The sequence below is a fragment of the Paroedura picta genome, chromosome 15 (assembly GCF_049243985.1).
Source record: "Paroedura picta isolate Pp20150507F chromosome 15, Ppicta_v3.0, whole genome shotgun sequence".
NCBI lineage: Eukaryota > Metazoa > Chordata > Lepidosauria > Squamata > Gekkonidae > Paroedura > Paroedura picta.
The window spans coordinates 3,057,543-3,074,797 of NC_135383.1; the positions used below are offsets into that span (position 1 = coordinate 3,057,543).

General features: G+C 52.5%; 1 protein-coding gene and 1 long non-coding RNA gene across 10 annotated transcripts in view; both read left to right on the forward strand.

Moving 5' to 3' along the window:
* RERE (arginine-glutamic acid dipeptide repeats) overlaps nt 1–10,802 on the forward strand; it is a 220,896-nt gene extending 210,094 nt beyond the window's left edge. For 5 of the 7 annotated variants that reach the window (XM_077312430.1, XM_077312429.1, XM_077312431.1 and 2 more), the window contains 5 exons: nt 509–731; nt 1,347–2,052; nt 4,580–4,726; nt 5,510–5,819; nt 7,226–10,802. In XM_077312430.1, coding sequence (XP_077168545.1) covers nt 509–731; nt 1,347–2,052; nt 4,580–4,726; nt 5,510–5,819; nt 7,226–7,259 — 1,420 coding nt within the window. In that variant the 3' untranslated portion in view covers nt 7,260–10,802. The remainder of the gene's footprint in view (nt 1–508; nt 732–1,346; nt 2,053–4,579; nt 4,727–5,509; nt 5,820–7,225) is intronic. The other 2 variants (XM_077312432.1, XM_077312433.1) reach the window with 2 other exon arrangements.
* A 1,439-nt stretch (nt 10,803–12,241) lies between these two features.
* LOC143824846 (uncharacterized) overlaps nt 12,242–17,255 on the forward strand; it is a 51,029-nt gene continuing 46,015 nt past the window's right edge. For all 3 annotated transcript variants that reach the window (XR_013226888.1, XR_013226890.1, XR_013226889.1), the window contains exons 1-2: nt 12,242–12,367; nt 14,089–14,251. This is a non-coding gene — a long non-coding RNA (uncharacterized LOC143824846). The remainder of the gene's footprint in view (nt 12,368–14,088; nt 14,252–17,255) is intronic.

The window sequence follows — 17,255 nt, forward strand, 5'->3', positions numbered from 1 at the left end:
CCGCTACCCCCATCTAGCAAGTTGTCGATCAGTTGTAAGAAGGCAGAGTTCCCTCCGTGGGGCTTGTCTGGAGTGAGAATCTCACGAAGGGGCGGAGGATGCTGAGCTCCCACTAAGCGGCCAGGCCTCCACATCCCACGCAGCACCACAGACTTCCCCACAAAAACCCTCACACACACCCCGGAAGTGCCTCAATCCAAGAGCAGGGGGAGTCAACCTGTGGTTCTCCAGATGTTCATGGACTACAATTCCCATGAGAATTCTCATGGGAATTGTAGTCCATGAACATCTGGAGGACCACAGGTTGACTCCCCCTGCAAGAGAAGAATCACTCTCATCCTCCCGTTTCCGTGGGCCAAAAAGAGCAGAGGATTCCTTTGAAGATGCAGGGGGGGGGGGTCAAAAACGGCTTAACGTTTTGTTTCCTCCCGCCGGCTGGAGGGGACGGGGGATGGACCGCTGTTGTTTTAGGCCCCTCCTCACCAGCTCCCACCGTCTTTCCTTGCAGGTTTTACAAGCACCTGGATCGCGGCTACAACTCGTGCGCCAGGACGGATCTCTACTTCATGCCGCTCGCAGGTTCCAAACTGGCCAAGAAGCGAGAGGAGGCCGTGGAGAAGGCCAAGAGGGAGGCTGAGCAGAAGGCAAGAGAAGAAAGGGAGCGGGAGAAAGAGAAGGAAAAGGAGAGGGAGAGAGAGCGAGAGCGGGAGAGAGAAGCAGAAAGAGTGGCGGTAGGTTGGCCTGTCTGTCCGCCCGGGGGTCATCCAGGCGGGTGGCCGTCCGGCAGAGGCCCTGGTTGCATGCCGCCCGCTGGTGTCTTCACAGGGTGCTGCAAGAACTTCACCGGCACAAAGTTCCTACATTAGGGAGTCAGGGTGCCATCCTTCCCCTAGGCCCCGGCACCCCCTGGTTCTCTCCTGCATGTGAAGGCGTGTCAGGCTGCTGCTTGATGCCCAATTTAGGGGACAGCTGATGGCGGAGAAAGGAGGGGCCTGTGTTGGTGGCACAGAGGTTTGGTTCCCCACACGGTGATTCCAGACCTCGGCTTCCCTTCCTAGAAATCTTCTCAGGGTTCTTTCCTTTATGTCAGTTGACTTCTGGGGCGGGAAATCCGGTCCAGCATCTACCCTGAGTGATAATGAGCAGCTGACCCCCTGCCGGTCTGTGGGCTGCAGGGTCCCTGGTTCCTTTGGGGGGGTCAGCAAGTCAACAGAAGGGATTATGGCCCAGCCGAGCAGGCAGGGCTGCCTAATGTGGTCAGACTGCAGCGAAAATCCACCCGTGTGCTTTTCTTCGGGCACGGGCACTCAACCCCTCTCCCCCCCCGCCCCTCTTCTGCCCAGCAGAAAGCCTCCAGCTCCTCCCACGAAGGGCGTCTCGGGGAATCCCAGCTGAGCGGTCCAGCCCACATGAGGCCTTCGTTCGAGCCGCCTCCCACCACCATCGCCGCGGTGCCCCCCTACATCGGGCCAGACACGCCGGCGCTACGGACTCTCAGCGAATACGCCCGCCCCCACGTCATGTCCCCCACAAACCGCAACCACCCGTTCTTTGTCCCCCTGAACCCCGCCGACCCCCTCCTGGCCTACCACATGCCTGGCCTCTACAACGTGGACCCCACCCTCCGGGAGCGGGAGCTGCGGGAGCGGGAGATCCGGGAGCGGGAGCTGCGGGAGAGGATGAAGCCCGGCTTCGAGGTGAAGCCTCCGGAGCTCGACGCGCTGCACCCGGCCACCAACCCCATGGAGCACTTTGCCCGCCACGGCGCCCTCACCCTGCCCCCCACGGCAGGCCCCCACCCCTTCGCTTCTTTCCACCCGGGGCTGAACCCCTTGGAACGGGAGAGACTCGCTCTGGCAGGGCCCCAGTTGCGGCCGGAGATGAGCTACCCGGACAGACTGGCTGCCGAGAGGATACACGCCGAGCGGATGGCCTCGCTCACCAACGACCCCTTGGCCCGCCTCCAGATGTTCAACGTGACGCCCCATCACCACCAACATTCACACATACACTCGCACCTCCACCTGCACCAGCAGGACCCGCTCCATCAAGGTGAGCCAGGGCTGGCCGGCACAGGGATGGACCTCTCCCCTCAGTCGCCTCCTGAGGCTCCCCCAAGGCCTCGCTGTGGAGCTGGGTCGGGCCACCCTTCGAAAGTGGGATTGGGTCGCAGAACAAACTCTCTTGCTGCACACTTCCCGCGGAGATGGGTTGTAGCGTTTTTGGGAACGCACCTTAGCCAGGAAGGATGTCTCAAGAATCAAGTTGCGAGTGTCCTGCATGGTGCAGGGGGTTGGACTGGATGACCCAGGAGACCCCTCCCAACTACCCCCCCCCCCACTTCCAAGTCCCACTGGGAAGAAGACGGGGGAATGGGTTACAGCCCCTCCCCTGCGCCCTGGTCCTAAATCAGAGCCCTCTCGGCTCCAGTTGCTCCTGTAATAACTCCCAACATCTGGGCTGATGTGGCCCTCGTGCCAACGAGCGATGACAAAAGACGTCACTGCCCTGGGCCTAGCCCATCTGCCTTGAGAGCGGAGCCCTCTGCCCAGCAGCCTCCAGCGGTCTGGGGCGTTGTGAGTCTGTCCACGCAGAACACAAGGCATTCTTGTCCCGTCTCACCATGAGTTGTGCCAGACCCTGTTTGCACCAGCTGCGTTTCAAGATAGCCCCGCAAAAAGCCTGCCACTTTGTGGGGGAGGAATGCGAGGGAGGCCGGGGAGCATGCTGCTTTGGCATTCCACGTCACGACACGAAGGCATCTGGGAGGAGACGGGCGATCTGCAGACGTAGGCCGGCTTACTTCGTTTTGCCGCTGCATTGACAGCCAGGGAGTTAATTGAGGCACCAAATAGCCCTGCCAGGGTGGCGGGCATGCGTGCGCATAGCAAGGTCAGGAACAAAAGCCTCCTGCCCTCCCCCTCCGGGACAGAACGTGCCTTCCTGTTAATGTATCAGAGCGCGGCTGTACTTTTTGTGCAGGCAGATAGAACCAAGTCAATCGTGGCGAGACCGCGTTAAAAATAGACGGGAGCCTCTCTGCTTTCCGGGCGAGGGAAGGGGTGACAAGAGCCGTCACAGCAAGAGGGCTCTCTGAGGCTCAGAGGAGGCGCATCATGCCGCAGGTGGCTCAGGAATAAAGGCCCCAAGGGCAGCCCCGAGATAGTGTCGCCTGAGGCCTCACAATTGCCGGCTTGCTTTGTGCTTTTAAAGCCCTGTAGGGTGTGCCTTACCTGTGTGTTGGGGGTGGCGAATCTTGATAAAGGCTCAGAGGCCAGCTATGCCCAGCCTTGAGTCTCACAATCGTAGAGTTGGAAGGGGCCCTACTGGACATCGGGTACGGCCCCTGCTGGGAGGGGGAGGTCAGCACCCCACTAGGTAGCCGATGCCACTGCTGAACAATCCTTAGTGTAAAGATGCCCCCCCCCTTAATATCCAAGTCCCAGAGATGAGCCCATTTTGCAGCCAGTACGGGCGCCCTCCGGCTTCAGCGCTCTGAGGTGAAGAGAGCATCTCAGAATGGGACTAAACGCTTCTTTGACTTCAGCCTGGCTCAGTTGGCTGCTGCCTGCCTGTTGGGGGGGGGGTGCAGCTTTGGAGAGGAGCTCTTTGCTCTTCTCCCCCCCCCCTTCTTTTCTCAAGAGTGATTTTGTGCTTCCTAGCCTCTCCGGCCTCTTCCTCTTCTCTCTTCACACCTCCTTTCACACCTTCTCTTGGCTCTGCTGCTTCTTTTGTTTTTGCAGTTTTGTCTTTGCTCCTTAGAGCAACATGGAAGAGCTTCAGAGGCTCTGGAGGGACGTAAAAGAGACAAATTGACCTCTGAAAATGATGGAGACCCTCTCCCTTCCTTCCTTCCTTCCTTCCTTCCTTCCTTCCTTCCTTCCACCTCTTTTCCTTCTTTCCTTCCTTCCTTCCTTCCTTCCTTCCTTCCTTCCGGCTCTTGAGAAGAGAGCTCCCCAGCGTTCCAAAGCTGCACAGGGAAATTGTGGCCATTTGGGGGATGCCACCCCCTCGCCCCTCAGGAAAGCCATGTCCCCCCCCCCCCCCCGTCTGGCGGGTGTTAAGAAATTGATTTTTAACACAAAACCGAAACGGTCCCTTTTCCCCCGGCAGTCCTTAGATCTTTGTGGTGCAGCTGGGCTTGTTTTTAAACCTTGCGACACGGCAAATGTTTGGCTCATTCTGTATTGTGGTCTTTCTCAAGGATGTGTTTCCAGGAAAATAGAAGGTAGAAATCCAGCGAGTGAATTAATAGATTAATGCGCAAGTTCTCTGGCACACTTTCCGGGTTCTTTGCTGGCAAAAATACCTGTACCTTTCTCTGTCCCCTGCATACCTGCACGGGCTTAATTTTTAACTATTTGAACAGTTAACGTCTGTTGGGCAACCTGGTGCCACTTCTGACGCAACGGAGAGTGTTGTGGGCCTCTTAGTTGGGAAGTGAAGCTCCCGTCCTGTTTCTGACCAGCTAGTGATGGGCGTTGTGCTTGCACTGGCTGTTCTCAGCTGGGAGAGGTTTCCCCCCCTAAACCAGTGTTAAGTCCTGTATGTGTTGCTTCCCTTCCTCCCCCTGCCACAGGCTCAGCCGGACCTGTCCATCCCCTCGTGGACCCCTTGGCAGCCGGACCCCACTTGGCACGCTTCCCATACCCCCCCGGCACCATCCCAAACCCATTGCTAGGACAGCCGCCCCACGAACACGAAATGCTCCGGCACCCGGTTTTTGGTGAGTCTGCGTTGTGCGAGTCAGCCTTGGTGTGTGTGTGTGTGTGTGTGTGTGAGTGCCGCCTCACTGGATCTGACCCAAGTCCATCTAGGCCAGTGTCCTGTTTCCAGCGGACTGTGCTCGCCCCGCCGGTGGCTTGGCAGCCCGTCCCAGGTCCCCAGGGCAGCTTACGGCCTAGAAACGACAGGTGGCCACCCCTGTGGGAGTTCAGCCCCCTGAAAAGGAGCCCGTGGGTCAAAACTATTCATCAAGGCCTGCGTGTGACGTAGCCCTGACTAGCCTGATCTCATCAGGTCTGGGTCGGCCCCAGTTAGGGCCTGGATGGGGTTCCCGGGCAGAGGAAAGCCTTGGCCAATCTGCCCAGACCTGGGTTAGTCCAATCCTGTCAGATCTCAGACACGAAGCCGGGTCAGCCCAGGCAAAGCAGCTCTGACGGCCCCTGGCCTTGAAATCCCTCTGAGGTTGACTCGGCAGCACTTATGTGCAGTAGAAACACCAGGGGAGGTTTCTGAGTGAACGAGGAGCAAGCAGCTCAGTCTGCAGCCTGGAAAAGGGGGAAAGGAAGACAGGCCTGGCTCCTAGAGGTAGTTCTTTTATACAGGTAGTTCTTAACTGTACACCCCCCTCCCAATTTGACAACTCCCTTCCAAAAATCATCTTAGCCGGTGGGAGTTGCAGGAAAGGAGACAAATGCATTTGTCAGAGTTTCCATGATCATCTCTGGCCTCCTGTACACGGTCCAAGGTCCAGAGAGGTTGGTCAGCACCGTTCCTTCCCTTGCAGGTGATTCTGTGGTCGCTGTCCCAGGGCCAAGCGATCGGGCCGTGAACAAGCAAAGCTGCACATGCCTTGCCAGGGCAGCCCGTTCCAGCTGCCCGCTGATGGAGAGCGTGATCGCTTTTTCTCTTACAGGTACCCCTTACCCACGTGACCTGCCCGGTGCCATCCCCCCTCCAATGTCCGCTGCCCATCAATTACAGGCCATGCATGCCCAGTCCGCAGAACTTCAAAGGCTAGCGATGGAGCAGCAGTGGCTGCATGGACACCCCCACATGCACGGGGGGCACCTTCCCAGTCAAGAAGACTATTACAGGTAAGGCAGCTGGGGGAAGGCACCCTTCCGTGGTCACGCAGAGAGCCTGCGATGGCTGCCCTTTTAAGCACAAAGCTAAAAAAAAAAAAAAGAACAAAACGGTTTGTGTGTGTGTGTGTATTCACAATAATACAGCAAGTTGTTAATCAAGAATTGTGAGTCGTTTTATTTCCAATCCTTGGTAAGCCAGAGAAGAAACTGTCACTTAAGCACGCTGAACAGGACTGCTCCGTTACTTTCTTGAGCACCATTAACAACATATAAAGATATAAATCTTTGTTGGACTTAAGGGTGCCACTGGACTCTGATTTTGTTTTATTTAATATAGAAGGACATAAGCGCTCAGTGGAAGCCGGCACACAGTGGCTCGTGGCTCTGTCCTTAACTAAGCGACTATCATAGGTATTCTTCTTGCGCCTCCTGATCCTCCATGTCCTTTTTTAACCAAACACCCATCACTGTCAGCTCCTTCTCTGAGGCGCCTGCCCAAGAGCTGGACTTGACAGATGGGAGAGGCAGAATCGGGAAGCTGTAGACCAGGGGTAGTCAAACTGCGGCCCTCCAGATGTCCATGGACTACAATTCCCAGGAGCCCCTGCCAGCGAATGCTGGCAGGGGCTCCTGGGAATTGTAGTCCATGGACATCTGGAGGGCCGCAGTTTGACTACCCCTGCTGTAGATGGAGAAAGGATCAGGTGCCACCAAGGGATAGTTGTGAGGCTGTGGCTCGGTGGCAGAATATCTGCTTGGCATGCGGAAGGTCCCAGGCTCAGTCCCCGGACCTCTCGTTAAAAGATGTGATAAAACCTCAGCTTGAGACCCCGGAGAGCCACTGGCTGCCTGAGTCGACAACCCTGACTCGAGTGGTCCAAGGTTCTGATTCAGAAAAAGGCGGTTTTGGGTGTGTTCCGAAGGTAGATTTGAGTAGCGGATTTGGTTGAGCAAAGGATCAAGAGAAATTGGGTTTAAATGCAAATCCTCTGTCCCTCTGCTGAACATACCCGACTAAATGTTAGGAAATCGCAAAGGTTTTCTTGAGTTTCCAGGACCTGAATGCATCCTTCAGCTCTCCAAGTGAGCGCATGGTGAATAGCTGCCTGCCTCCAGGCTGAGAGATCAGAGGTCTGCCTGCCCTGGTGATCCCATGCAAACAAGAGAGTTTCTTCCTGGCTGCCAGGAGATTTTATTGCCTCTCACTGACCTGGCCAAGCTAGCTCAGAGATTGACTTCCCAGCAACCTCCAAGACTGCGTCTCTCTCTTTCCTGCGCACCATTGTCTCTGGTTACTTCTCAAAGCTGTGAGGATGAGGCGGCATTCCCCAGAAATCCACGGGGTGCTGATGGAAATCATTCCCAGCCCAAGTGGCCTTAAACCCTTTCCTCTTTTTTCCCTCCCCTCCTTCTAGCCGGCTGAAGAAAGAAGGTGATAAGCAGTTGTAATAAATTATTTATTGGCCACACCAGCTGCAGAGGAGTCCCGTGACGTGGGAGCGCATTACGGAAGGTCGGAACGTGAGAGAAACCACCTTTGGAAGACGCCTTTCTCTGTTCATAAGAAAAGGAAAAACCCAAAAGAGAGAGACTTGCATCAGCGCATATATTACGGGGTTCATTTTAGAGAAGATTTCTCAAGACCGTTTTCGGGGTAGGGTGGGGGGGAATCTCCTTGCATGACAAAAACCTGTTACAAAGGCTATCGGAAAACACACAGGACTTAAGGAAATATTCAGAGACGTTCCCTGGGCAGACCAAGGGGGGAGGGGCATTGGGTTGGGTTGTTCTTTTAATTTTTTCTGTTCGTTTTCTGTTTTGTTTTTTTTTTCTCCTTTCAAGTAGGTGCTAGAATCAGGTTCACAACATAATGCAAGCCACTGTGCGTAAAAATACACTCAATTTATATATAGAGATATATATATACTTTAAAAAAAGAGAAAAAACCCACAATTACAAGTTAAGTGGCGTAACAACCTCTGAAAATCCAAGTGCTATAACAAGAATTTTAAAATAAATCTACTTTTATTTTAATACATTGTAGGAAAACTTCATAATTTTAAAGAGAGCTTGGCAGCATGGCTTTATAAGTCTGTAAATAATTTTTTGGGTTAGGGGCTAAAAAATATTATAATCTCCACAAAAAAAATCCTGATTTCCCCCCCCCCTCCTTCAGTAACATCATAAAATCCTTCTTACCCGGTGTTGTCAAGAGTACAGAGTTGATTTTTTAATATAAGAGGAATATATATAATTATCCCTTTAGTTAAAGGGAGACGATGTAGGGGTGTCAATAATTTCAATATGGGCAGAAGCCTGATTTTCTGGTTTGGTAGCAGTGGGAGCATTAAAGGGAGTTGCAGGGATAATGTTACAAAACGACCCTTTTCTTTTGTGTGTATGTTTTTTTCCTTCACTTTAATTCCTTTGTTCATGGTTGTCATAATCGCCTTCCATCCTGAATGTTGGTTCTGCCAGCATTCAGTCGCTCGGCAGGTAAAATGCATCCCACCTTCTGCATTAGGGGAGTGTTTACCGGAGGCCCCCGTCAGAGCCTTCCTGTGGACTGGCGTGAGACCGTCCAGCAGGCAGAACTTGTACCGTTAGCATTCGTTCAAGTTGTGGGTTTCTTGCAGAATTCAGGAATGTTGGACATTCACAGAACAACTTTTCCTCAACAGCTATTCCTCTTCCTTTATGTATCTTGCCAAATATATGTTTGCCTTTGCGCCACCATTTTTAAAAAAAGATTGGCTAAGTATTTGTTCAGTCATGTAGACCTCCAGTCACAAATCCCACAGGATGCTCCACGTGAGGAGGGGCTTACTCCCCTGGAGGGGCTTACTCACCCCAGCTGTGGAGAGAAGCTGCGTACTTGGCGCTCCGTGTGAGTATTGGAGCCTGCGCAGGAGGCACCAGCGCCGCTGACCCGGTGCAGGTTTTGATAGAATGCAGTAGCACACGCCAAACCGCTCGGGGGAAACGATAATTTTTGCACATGCGCTGAATTAGATCTCGTCATTCCAGGCTCTGATGTATTTGGGAGGAAAGAACAGGCAACAAGGGGCCGTCTCCAAGCAGCACTCATGACAGCAAAGCTTAGATTGCACTTACTACAAAAGCACGCTCTTTCATGGTCTGGGTTGTCTTGGGATCGGGCTGGTGGTTGGCCTATTCAGTGAGCCCTGCCTGGTGGACCACTGGGGTTAGGGATCACCTGGACTTAACGCGAGGAAGCTGTCGGGCTCGAACCTTGCTGGACACAAACAACGTCCTGAAGATTGTGCCTCAAACCCCCCCCCCCCAGCTGATGTGGGAAGTTGTGGCCTCCTGCCCCCCACCTGTAGTTTTTGAGGGTTTGTTCGATTTGAATTTAAAGGGCAATGCTCCGTTCTCCTCAAGAGGGCTGCCATAAGGCCCATGGGCGACTTCCGGCAAGCACATGACAGAAATTCGTGCTCTTTTTAACCCCCTTCGAACTGTGACTTGGGACACAAAGGCAAAGGGCCCCAGAGGCTGCAGGGTGTATGTTGCCGGTTGTGGTTTTTGGCATTTGTCGCATTGACTACCACGTTTCCTTTCATTTCTTCCCCCTTCCTCTTCCCCTGCGAAGACTGTTATCCGTGGCAGGCCTTCAGAGAGCTTCATTGTGCTGCACCAGATAACTCTGTAGCTAACCACTGGCTGTCTCCCCAGGGCCAGGGCCGGTTTTAAACCTGCCTGGCAGGACTTGGGTTCTCTTTCTGCCCTGGGTCAGGGGAAAGGGGCTTCTTGGCCACCCACCTCTTTCCCGGTTCCTACTCCATCCCCCAGAGTCGTGTTTCGTTCCTCGTGTGGAATCCAGCCCTCGCTTTTGTGCCGAGCCCAAGTGGCTACAGCACATCTGTCCGTGGCCTTCTGTTTTGTGCCCCTCGCATGGGGTGCTTGCTCAGCCTAGTAGCCCAGGCACATTGTGCCAGTCTCTGCCACACTATTTGGCAAACCGTGGCTCAGGCTACGGTGGAAGATGCTTTCCAGGGAGGGCTCTGCTGGGCAGAGGCTCATGTGCCTGGCATTTGGGGAGCTCAGACGCTGGATTCAGGAGTGCAGAGAAGTCTGTCATCCTGGATGCTAAATTCGGCTGACAAAAGCCAGCAAGCGGGAGCCTCGAAGCTTTGCTGCCTCAAGTGAGTCCAGAATGTCCCCGTTTTAAGTGCCGCCACTGGGAAGCGGGATACGAATGACGGCTTGATAATGACGGTCTTCCAGGGCCTTCCAGTCCCAGCAGATTCGGTCGTCTTTAAGGGTCATCCATGGGGTCAGCAATCCTCCTTAAGGAAACCCAAGGAATGGTGAGGGTGACCCTGGATTTGGAAAGACCTCCTGTCCTTTCCCAGGACCACGGATGAGCCTAGACATGTCCCCCGTTCAAGGTACCGTTTGCCCCTTCTCCCTCTCAGTTTACATGTAGCACTTTGTGGTTCCGCCTTGGAATCTGATAGTCTATTTTTTTATGTTTAGGATTAGTCTTTTGAATCATTCCAGGGTGCCAGAGGAGCCCGGGGGCTGTTGATTTCTTGGATCTGATGATTAACTACAGTGTTATTTGCTCTGGGGTTCTGAGGCCGCCACGCCCTGTTTCAAGCTCCCACATATTTTGGGGTTGTCTTTTCAAAATGCTTAATTTCGCCCCCCCCCACACCCCTTTGAATTTTTAAAAAATTATGTTTGCTTTCCATGTCCTCCCCCCCCCCTTCAAACGTTTCTCGTTCTGTGTCGTCATGGTTTGACCTAGTTTCACTGCGCCGTTTTAAAAAGCAGAATATACATTCTGACAGCTACGTTTATATATATCTTGAGGCTTAGTGTATATATGAGTAGTTTGCCATGAGATAACACAGTGTAAAACAGAGTAGAAAACCCAGAAATCGTGACTTCTGTGTTCTCTCCATTTGAGTATTTTGTAATTTTTTTGAAATATTTGTGGACATAAATAAAAACCAAGCTACACTACAGCAGTTGTGTTTTGTTTACCGCGAGTGTGTAAATAGGCATGGGGGGAGGAAATAAAATCCTGGGAGTGGGTTTGAGCCTGCAGGTACATTTGACATTCCGAACTGGCAGGGTGGGCACAACAACAAAATGGCCGCTGCAGGAGGTGGAGCCAGCCACAAAATGGCTGTCCCGGTTGAACCTTAGAACACAGTGTAGATCCCTCAGCTTTGGTGAATGCTGCTGCCAAAACATCATTTAGGATTCTAGTAGCCAAACCAGAAGCCTTGGGGGGCCAAATTCCTACCTGGTCCCGCAAAAATGAGAGCTATGGCCAATGAGTACTTCTCCATCGGGTGGGAGGTTGAACAGGAAAACCGCCTTAACAGTGGCCGCTCTCTGGGACCACTACAAGGTGTCCAATCCTGTGCCCCAAAAGGGATTGCACCATCAGTGTGCACCTAGCCTAAACAAGGCAGATCGCTTCCCCTAGAACGCTTACAGCAACGTCGTCCGTGACCTGAATTTTTTGAAGGCCGTCATGAGGGTGTGTCACGTGGAAGAAACCAGCCTCCATTTAATGTGACCCACACCAGTTCTTTAAATACCACCCAGAGAACGAGAGACATATTTGGACAAATCCTGCAGGTTTCAGGCCTGACCTGGATGGCCAGGATGGGCCTGATCTTGCCATTTCTCAGTTGCTAAGCAGCGTCAATCCTGAAGAGTCCTTGGATGGGAGACCTCCAGGGAAGTCGCTGTGCAGAGCCAAGCAATGACGGACCGCCTTTAAAGCCTCATTAAGGGTTGATGACACTTCCCACACACACACACACACACCAGAGCTTTTGGCGAGTACCTGGTGCAGGGGTAGTCAAACTGCGGCCCTCCAGATGTCCATAGACTACAATTCCCATGAGCCCCTGCCAGCGAATGCTGGCAGGGGCTCATGGGAATTGTAGTCCATGGACATCTGGAGGGCCGCAGTTTGACTACCCCTGGTGGCAGCTTTTTATTTATACCTCTCTATTTCTAATGTAAAGCTGCTAGTCCTCATGGTGGAGGGGCAAGCTCAAAGATGTCTGCATCTGCTCAAAGAACCTAAAGGCTCCCAACCCCATCCGGAATGCCCTCTTATCCTCGTCCTGCCTGGAGTCCCCGCGGCTCTTCCCCACTCCTGCCTGGCACCGTGCTTCCAGTATCCCAATGCCTTTTTGTTAACCTCCACCCGCCTTAAGCGGTCGAGAGTTCGAGTTCACTTTGTGTGCCTGGAGCGTTCCTCTGGAAATAAAAGCTGGAAATGGGGGGGGGGGGGGTGTAGGTCGAAGGCAGCCCAGAGAGACGCCAGCCTCAAAAAGAAGATCCACTCAAAACAGCTCAGATAAGTTAACACTGCTTCGCCCATTAATTTCCATGGACTTGGAGCAATTTTGCTAAGGAAGGCACCAAGAATATCCCCCACCCATCCTAAACGTGCCTTTTTTTTTCCTTGTTGACCCTCTCTCAACGCTTCCTTTCTTCCAGGTGGACCTGTGGCTGAGGTAACACAGAGTCAGAATTCCCCAATGGTTCTGAAGTCGGAAAAGGTAACGTTCTGTCCGTTCTTCTCTTTTGCCTTGCCTCTTATGAGGCTCTGCCAGCACAGCCGATTGGCAGGGGCTTCTGGGAACTGTAGTCCGTGGGCATCTGGAGGGCTCTGAGGCGATTGCCTGCCAGTGAGATCCCGGGCTCTCCCCCCCCCCCCCGCAAAATCTCCAGGAATTCCCTCTGCCAGAGTTGGCAACGCTCGCCACCCTCTCCCACCGGCTGCTGGGCACGGCCTGGCCCCCTTTCCCCCCACTGGCACTTCAAGGCCTCCATTTCCCCCTCCTTCAGGGGGCACCTGCCTGGACAGGAAGCCTGGCCCAGGTAGGAGACGCACCTCAGATCCCGGAGGAGACGAGGGAAGGGAAGAGCCCTACTCAAAGGAGTCCCAATCGCCTTCCCTCCTTCCTCTCCCCACAACAGGCACCCCCAGGGGCAGGTGGGGCTGACAGCTCTGAGGGAACCGGGACTGGCCTCATTTTAATGCTTTAGCTTAATTTAATGCCTCATTTGAGTATTTTAACTCGGTGTGTGCTGCCTTGAGCCTCTGGGGTAAGGTGAGGTATAAATATAAGTAATAGTAGTAGTAATAATAATAATAATAATAATAACAATAACAATAATAGTGTGTCTCCAAGCGGCTCACAATCGCCTTCCCTTTGGTCTCCCCACAACAGACACCCTGTGAGGGAGGGGAGGCTGAGAGGGTCCTGATGTTACTGAAGAAAAAGAGTTGTTTCTTATAAGCCGCTTTTCTCTACCCGAAGGAGGCTCAAAGTGGCTTCCGATTGCCTTCCCTTTCCTCTCCCCACAACAGACACCCCCAGAGGCAGGTGGGGCTGAGAGAGCTCTGAGGGAACCAGGACTGGCCTCATTTTAATGTTTTAGCTTAATTTAATGCCTCATTTGGGTATTTTAACTTGATGTGTGCTGCCTTGAACCTCTGGGGTAAAGTGAGGTATAAATATTACTACTACTAATAATCATGTGTCTCCGAGCGGCTCACAACCGCCTTCCCTTCCTCTCCCCACAACAGGCGTCCTGTGAGGCTGAGAGAGCTCTATTAGAACTGAATGGACCAAGGTCTCCCGGGTGGCTGCCTGTGGGGAATCAAACCCGGCTCTCCAGATTAGAGGCCGTTTCTCTTCGCCCCGACCCCATAGGTTATGGGTGATTCCATCCCCTGAGGGAAGGCAGTGCCTTTGACTCCCCTCTAGATGTGGCCAAGGGCCGCTCTGTGTTGTATCACTTCAGGCGCTCCAGCAACAGACTAGGATCTGGATGCTCTCTGCGGGAACCTGGGCCAGTCACATCCTACCTCGCAGGGTTGTTGCTGTGAGGATAAGAAAGGGTGGCGAGGAGAATGATAGAAGCTGCTTTAGGGCCCTGTTGGGGAGGAAAAGCGGGTAATAATAAAGTGAATAAATTCCTCCCCGCAAAGAGATGGTATAAAAAAGGACTTTGTGCGAAGAAGCGTAAATCTGGAACTGTAAATCTCAGCAGAGAGACAGACGTGCTCCAAGAAATGCCAGATTCATTCACCCCTATGGATTACACAGACGTCCGGGACTTTATGTCTTTCTCATCCCGTTCATTGAAGCTTGTGTGTGGAGGTGCAATGGGGGCATTCCACCCAGGGTACCCCGACCCGTTTTGGACCACCCTGGATGGCGCTGCATCTGATGCTCTCTTCTGTTCTTCTCTCCCATCCATCTCTCCCCAGCCCACCCCCACAAGTGTCCTTGCATTCCTCCGCCCAAGACAGAGCTAAGTGCCCGGAATCCATCCATCCATCCCTCCCTCCGTTTGCCGAAAACACCTTCATCTAAATGTAAATGCCGCGTCCCGCCCGAGGCTCCCCTCTCTCTGTGGGAAATGGATACAAGGTAATGGGCTCCCGATCAATTTTTATTCATGTCAAGGAAAAGCTCTGTCCTAATGCTTATTTGAAATGTATTGTTCTAGGATGATAGAAGCAAACGTTCGGTTTTCTGGGTTTGGGAGGAGAGGGAAGGTAATGAGAAATTGTCACCTTTCCAACGGGGATGGGGAGAAAGCCCAGAGAGAGCTGGGCTGGGCTGGGATGGGCTGGGGGGGAGAAGGGGAAATGAATCCCCGGAAGGCTCAGGAGGCCGAGACGTGCCCCAGCGTTAACCTCCTTCCCATCTTGCTTTTAATTCCCCTTATTATTTCGAAGCACACCCCCCTTTATGCCTTTCCCTTTCCACTGAGTAAAACTGGGCCTCAGGATAACTAGAAAGGCATTGATAGATTCAAATGGGTCGCCGTGTTGGTCTGAAGTAGCACAATGAAATCAGAGTCCAGACCAATAAAGATTTGCACTCGAAAGCTCACGCCTTAAATAAATCTTTGTTGGTCTTAAAGGTGCTGTTGGACTTTTAGAAAGGCATCAATAATCAGAACAAAATCAGAACACCAGAAAAGCATACGCAGCAGCATAAAGTATAGCAACAGCAGCAATTAAAAGGACATTAAAAAAACAACCAGCAGACCTCTGATGAACATCTCTAGAGATACAGAAAGCAGAACAATAAAGATGACTCTGCCTTCTACCGAATCAGGCCCTTGGTCCAACAAGGAAGTCTTGGCTGCTCAGGCTTCCTCACAATCCCCTCCCTTCTTCTCCCCACAACAGACACCCCTGTGAGGTAGGTGCCCCTGAGAGAGCCCTGAGAGAACTGTCACTGGCCCAAGGGCACCCAGCTGGCTGCATGTGGTGGAGGAGTGGGGAATCGAACCCAGCTCTCCAGATTAGAGGCCATGGCTCTTAACCATGACATCAAGCTGGCTCCCTGGAGGAGGGGGGAATAACGGCAGTCACTATAGGGTCCCTATGGGAGTAATAGGAAGGGGTATGCAAAAGAAGTAAAAACACAATACAGCTACCCCAATAATCCAATTGTAAAAGCAGCAACCCAGAGGCACCTAACAAACCAGAGCAGCAAAATAAAGTGTGGGGGGCTGGAGGGGGGGGGCTCAAATTCACCATTAAACACAAGGTTGCCAACTTCCAGGTGGTAGCTGGAGATATCCTGATGTTGCAACTAATCTCCAGGTTACCGAGATTCATTTGCCCAGAGAAAATTCCAGTTTATGAAGGTGAATCTATGGGATCACCCTCTGCTGAGGTCCTTTGCCCTCCCCAGGCCACACCCCCAAAATTTCCAAGAATTTTCCAACCCAGACCGGGGAACCCTACATGAAATCATTAAAAAGCAGTCCCCAAAACCCTCTTTGGATGAGTGTGGCTTTTTCATCATTATTCTTGAATTTCCCCCCTTGTTCTGCGGTTTTAGCATGGAGTTTTGAGATTTAGATGTAATGATTTTTTAATGGTGGTGATGATTTCCGTCGGGAAGCTACAGGGGGAGGGTCTGGCTGGAGCAGAAGGGGGGTCCATATGCGGCTTCATCAAAACAAGGACGTATCTAAGCTCCAGTTCTGAACAGCTGCCTGGCAGATGGCAAACAGGATGGGCACCGGTGCACCTCCCGATGCAGCCAGAGACTTCCAGACCCACACGCTGCCCTCTCATGACCTGGGCACAAGTACGGCAATGTGGCCAAGGAACGGAGCCGCGAATCCAAGGGTCCCTGATTCAAATCTCAATTCTTAGGAAAGCGACTCTTGCAGCCTCAGCTCTCCCACCATCTGAGGGACAGGGATATTATATCCCTGGTGCATATTATCTTGTAATCTTTGCAGCTCGTAAAGCAGACCTTTATAGTGATTATAAGGACCTGTCTTCCCTGACAGATGCAACGTATCAAAGAGTAGTACAAGTATGGTAAATATTAACAGTAGCTATACCAAAACGGTTGCTCTGGCTGGCATTTTAAGGTGGTGTGCTCTGTCTGCAAACATCTGAGTGACGGGCGTTGTGCTGTATTTTAAAAGTGGCTGCAGAGACTCGTATTTAAGGGTAGTGGCCGTGGTTAAAATTAATTGCCTTTCCCCACCATCTCTGTGTAGAGTTCTGCAGACTTCCAGAATATGTCCAGTAGGTGGCAGTGTTGGCTAAGGAAATGACCCTGCGTTGGGGTTTTTTTGCGTGTTGAAGAGGGAAACCAAATTTTTGCTTTAAATTTGAGTTTAAAATGTGAGTTGGGGCTGTCAATGGGAGAAGCCCCAGCCCTCTGAGTCGGGCTCAGCTGTCCCTAGAGGGGCCTAATTTGTGCCTAGGGTGCCAGCCTCCTGGTGGGGCCTGGTGTTCACTTGGAATTACTGGAGATCCCAGGACTGCAGAGATCAGTCCCCCCCCCCCCCCAGGAAACGGCAGCTTTGAAGGATGGACTTCCTGGCGTCCCATCCCTGCATAACCGAGCTCAACAGCTCAAGAGGATGAAAGTGAGACTGTTCGTTAAAACAGGAATAAACAAAACAGGCAGGGATTAGCAAACAGCAAAATGGGAAGGGAATCCACCTAGTGCTGAGTGAACCAAGGCAGGGAAGAAATTCCAGAGGGGAGGCGCATTTTCAGAGAAGGCCCTGCATTCTCTTATCTGCTTTTGGGCCTTCCTGTAAAGTCAGGTTGCCTATTCTGGCTTGGCGGTTTCGGGGCAGTGGTTGGGGAGAGAGCAGCCACTGGGGAAGGGATGCGATGCCATAGAGCTTACCCTACAAAACTGCTGTTTCGACAGGCTCTGATCTCTGTAGTCTGGAGATGAGCTGTAATTGCGGGAGAACCTCAAGCCCCACCTGGAGTGTGGCCACCTCGCTGCTTAGAGTAGGGGTAGTCAAACTTTGGCAGGGGCTAATGGGAATTGTAGTCCATGGACATCTGAAGGGCCACAGTTTGACTACCCCTGGCATAGAGTGTGTGTAGCTTGAGAAAGTGTTTGTATTTGAGAGGGGAAATCCTTTTCTTTG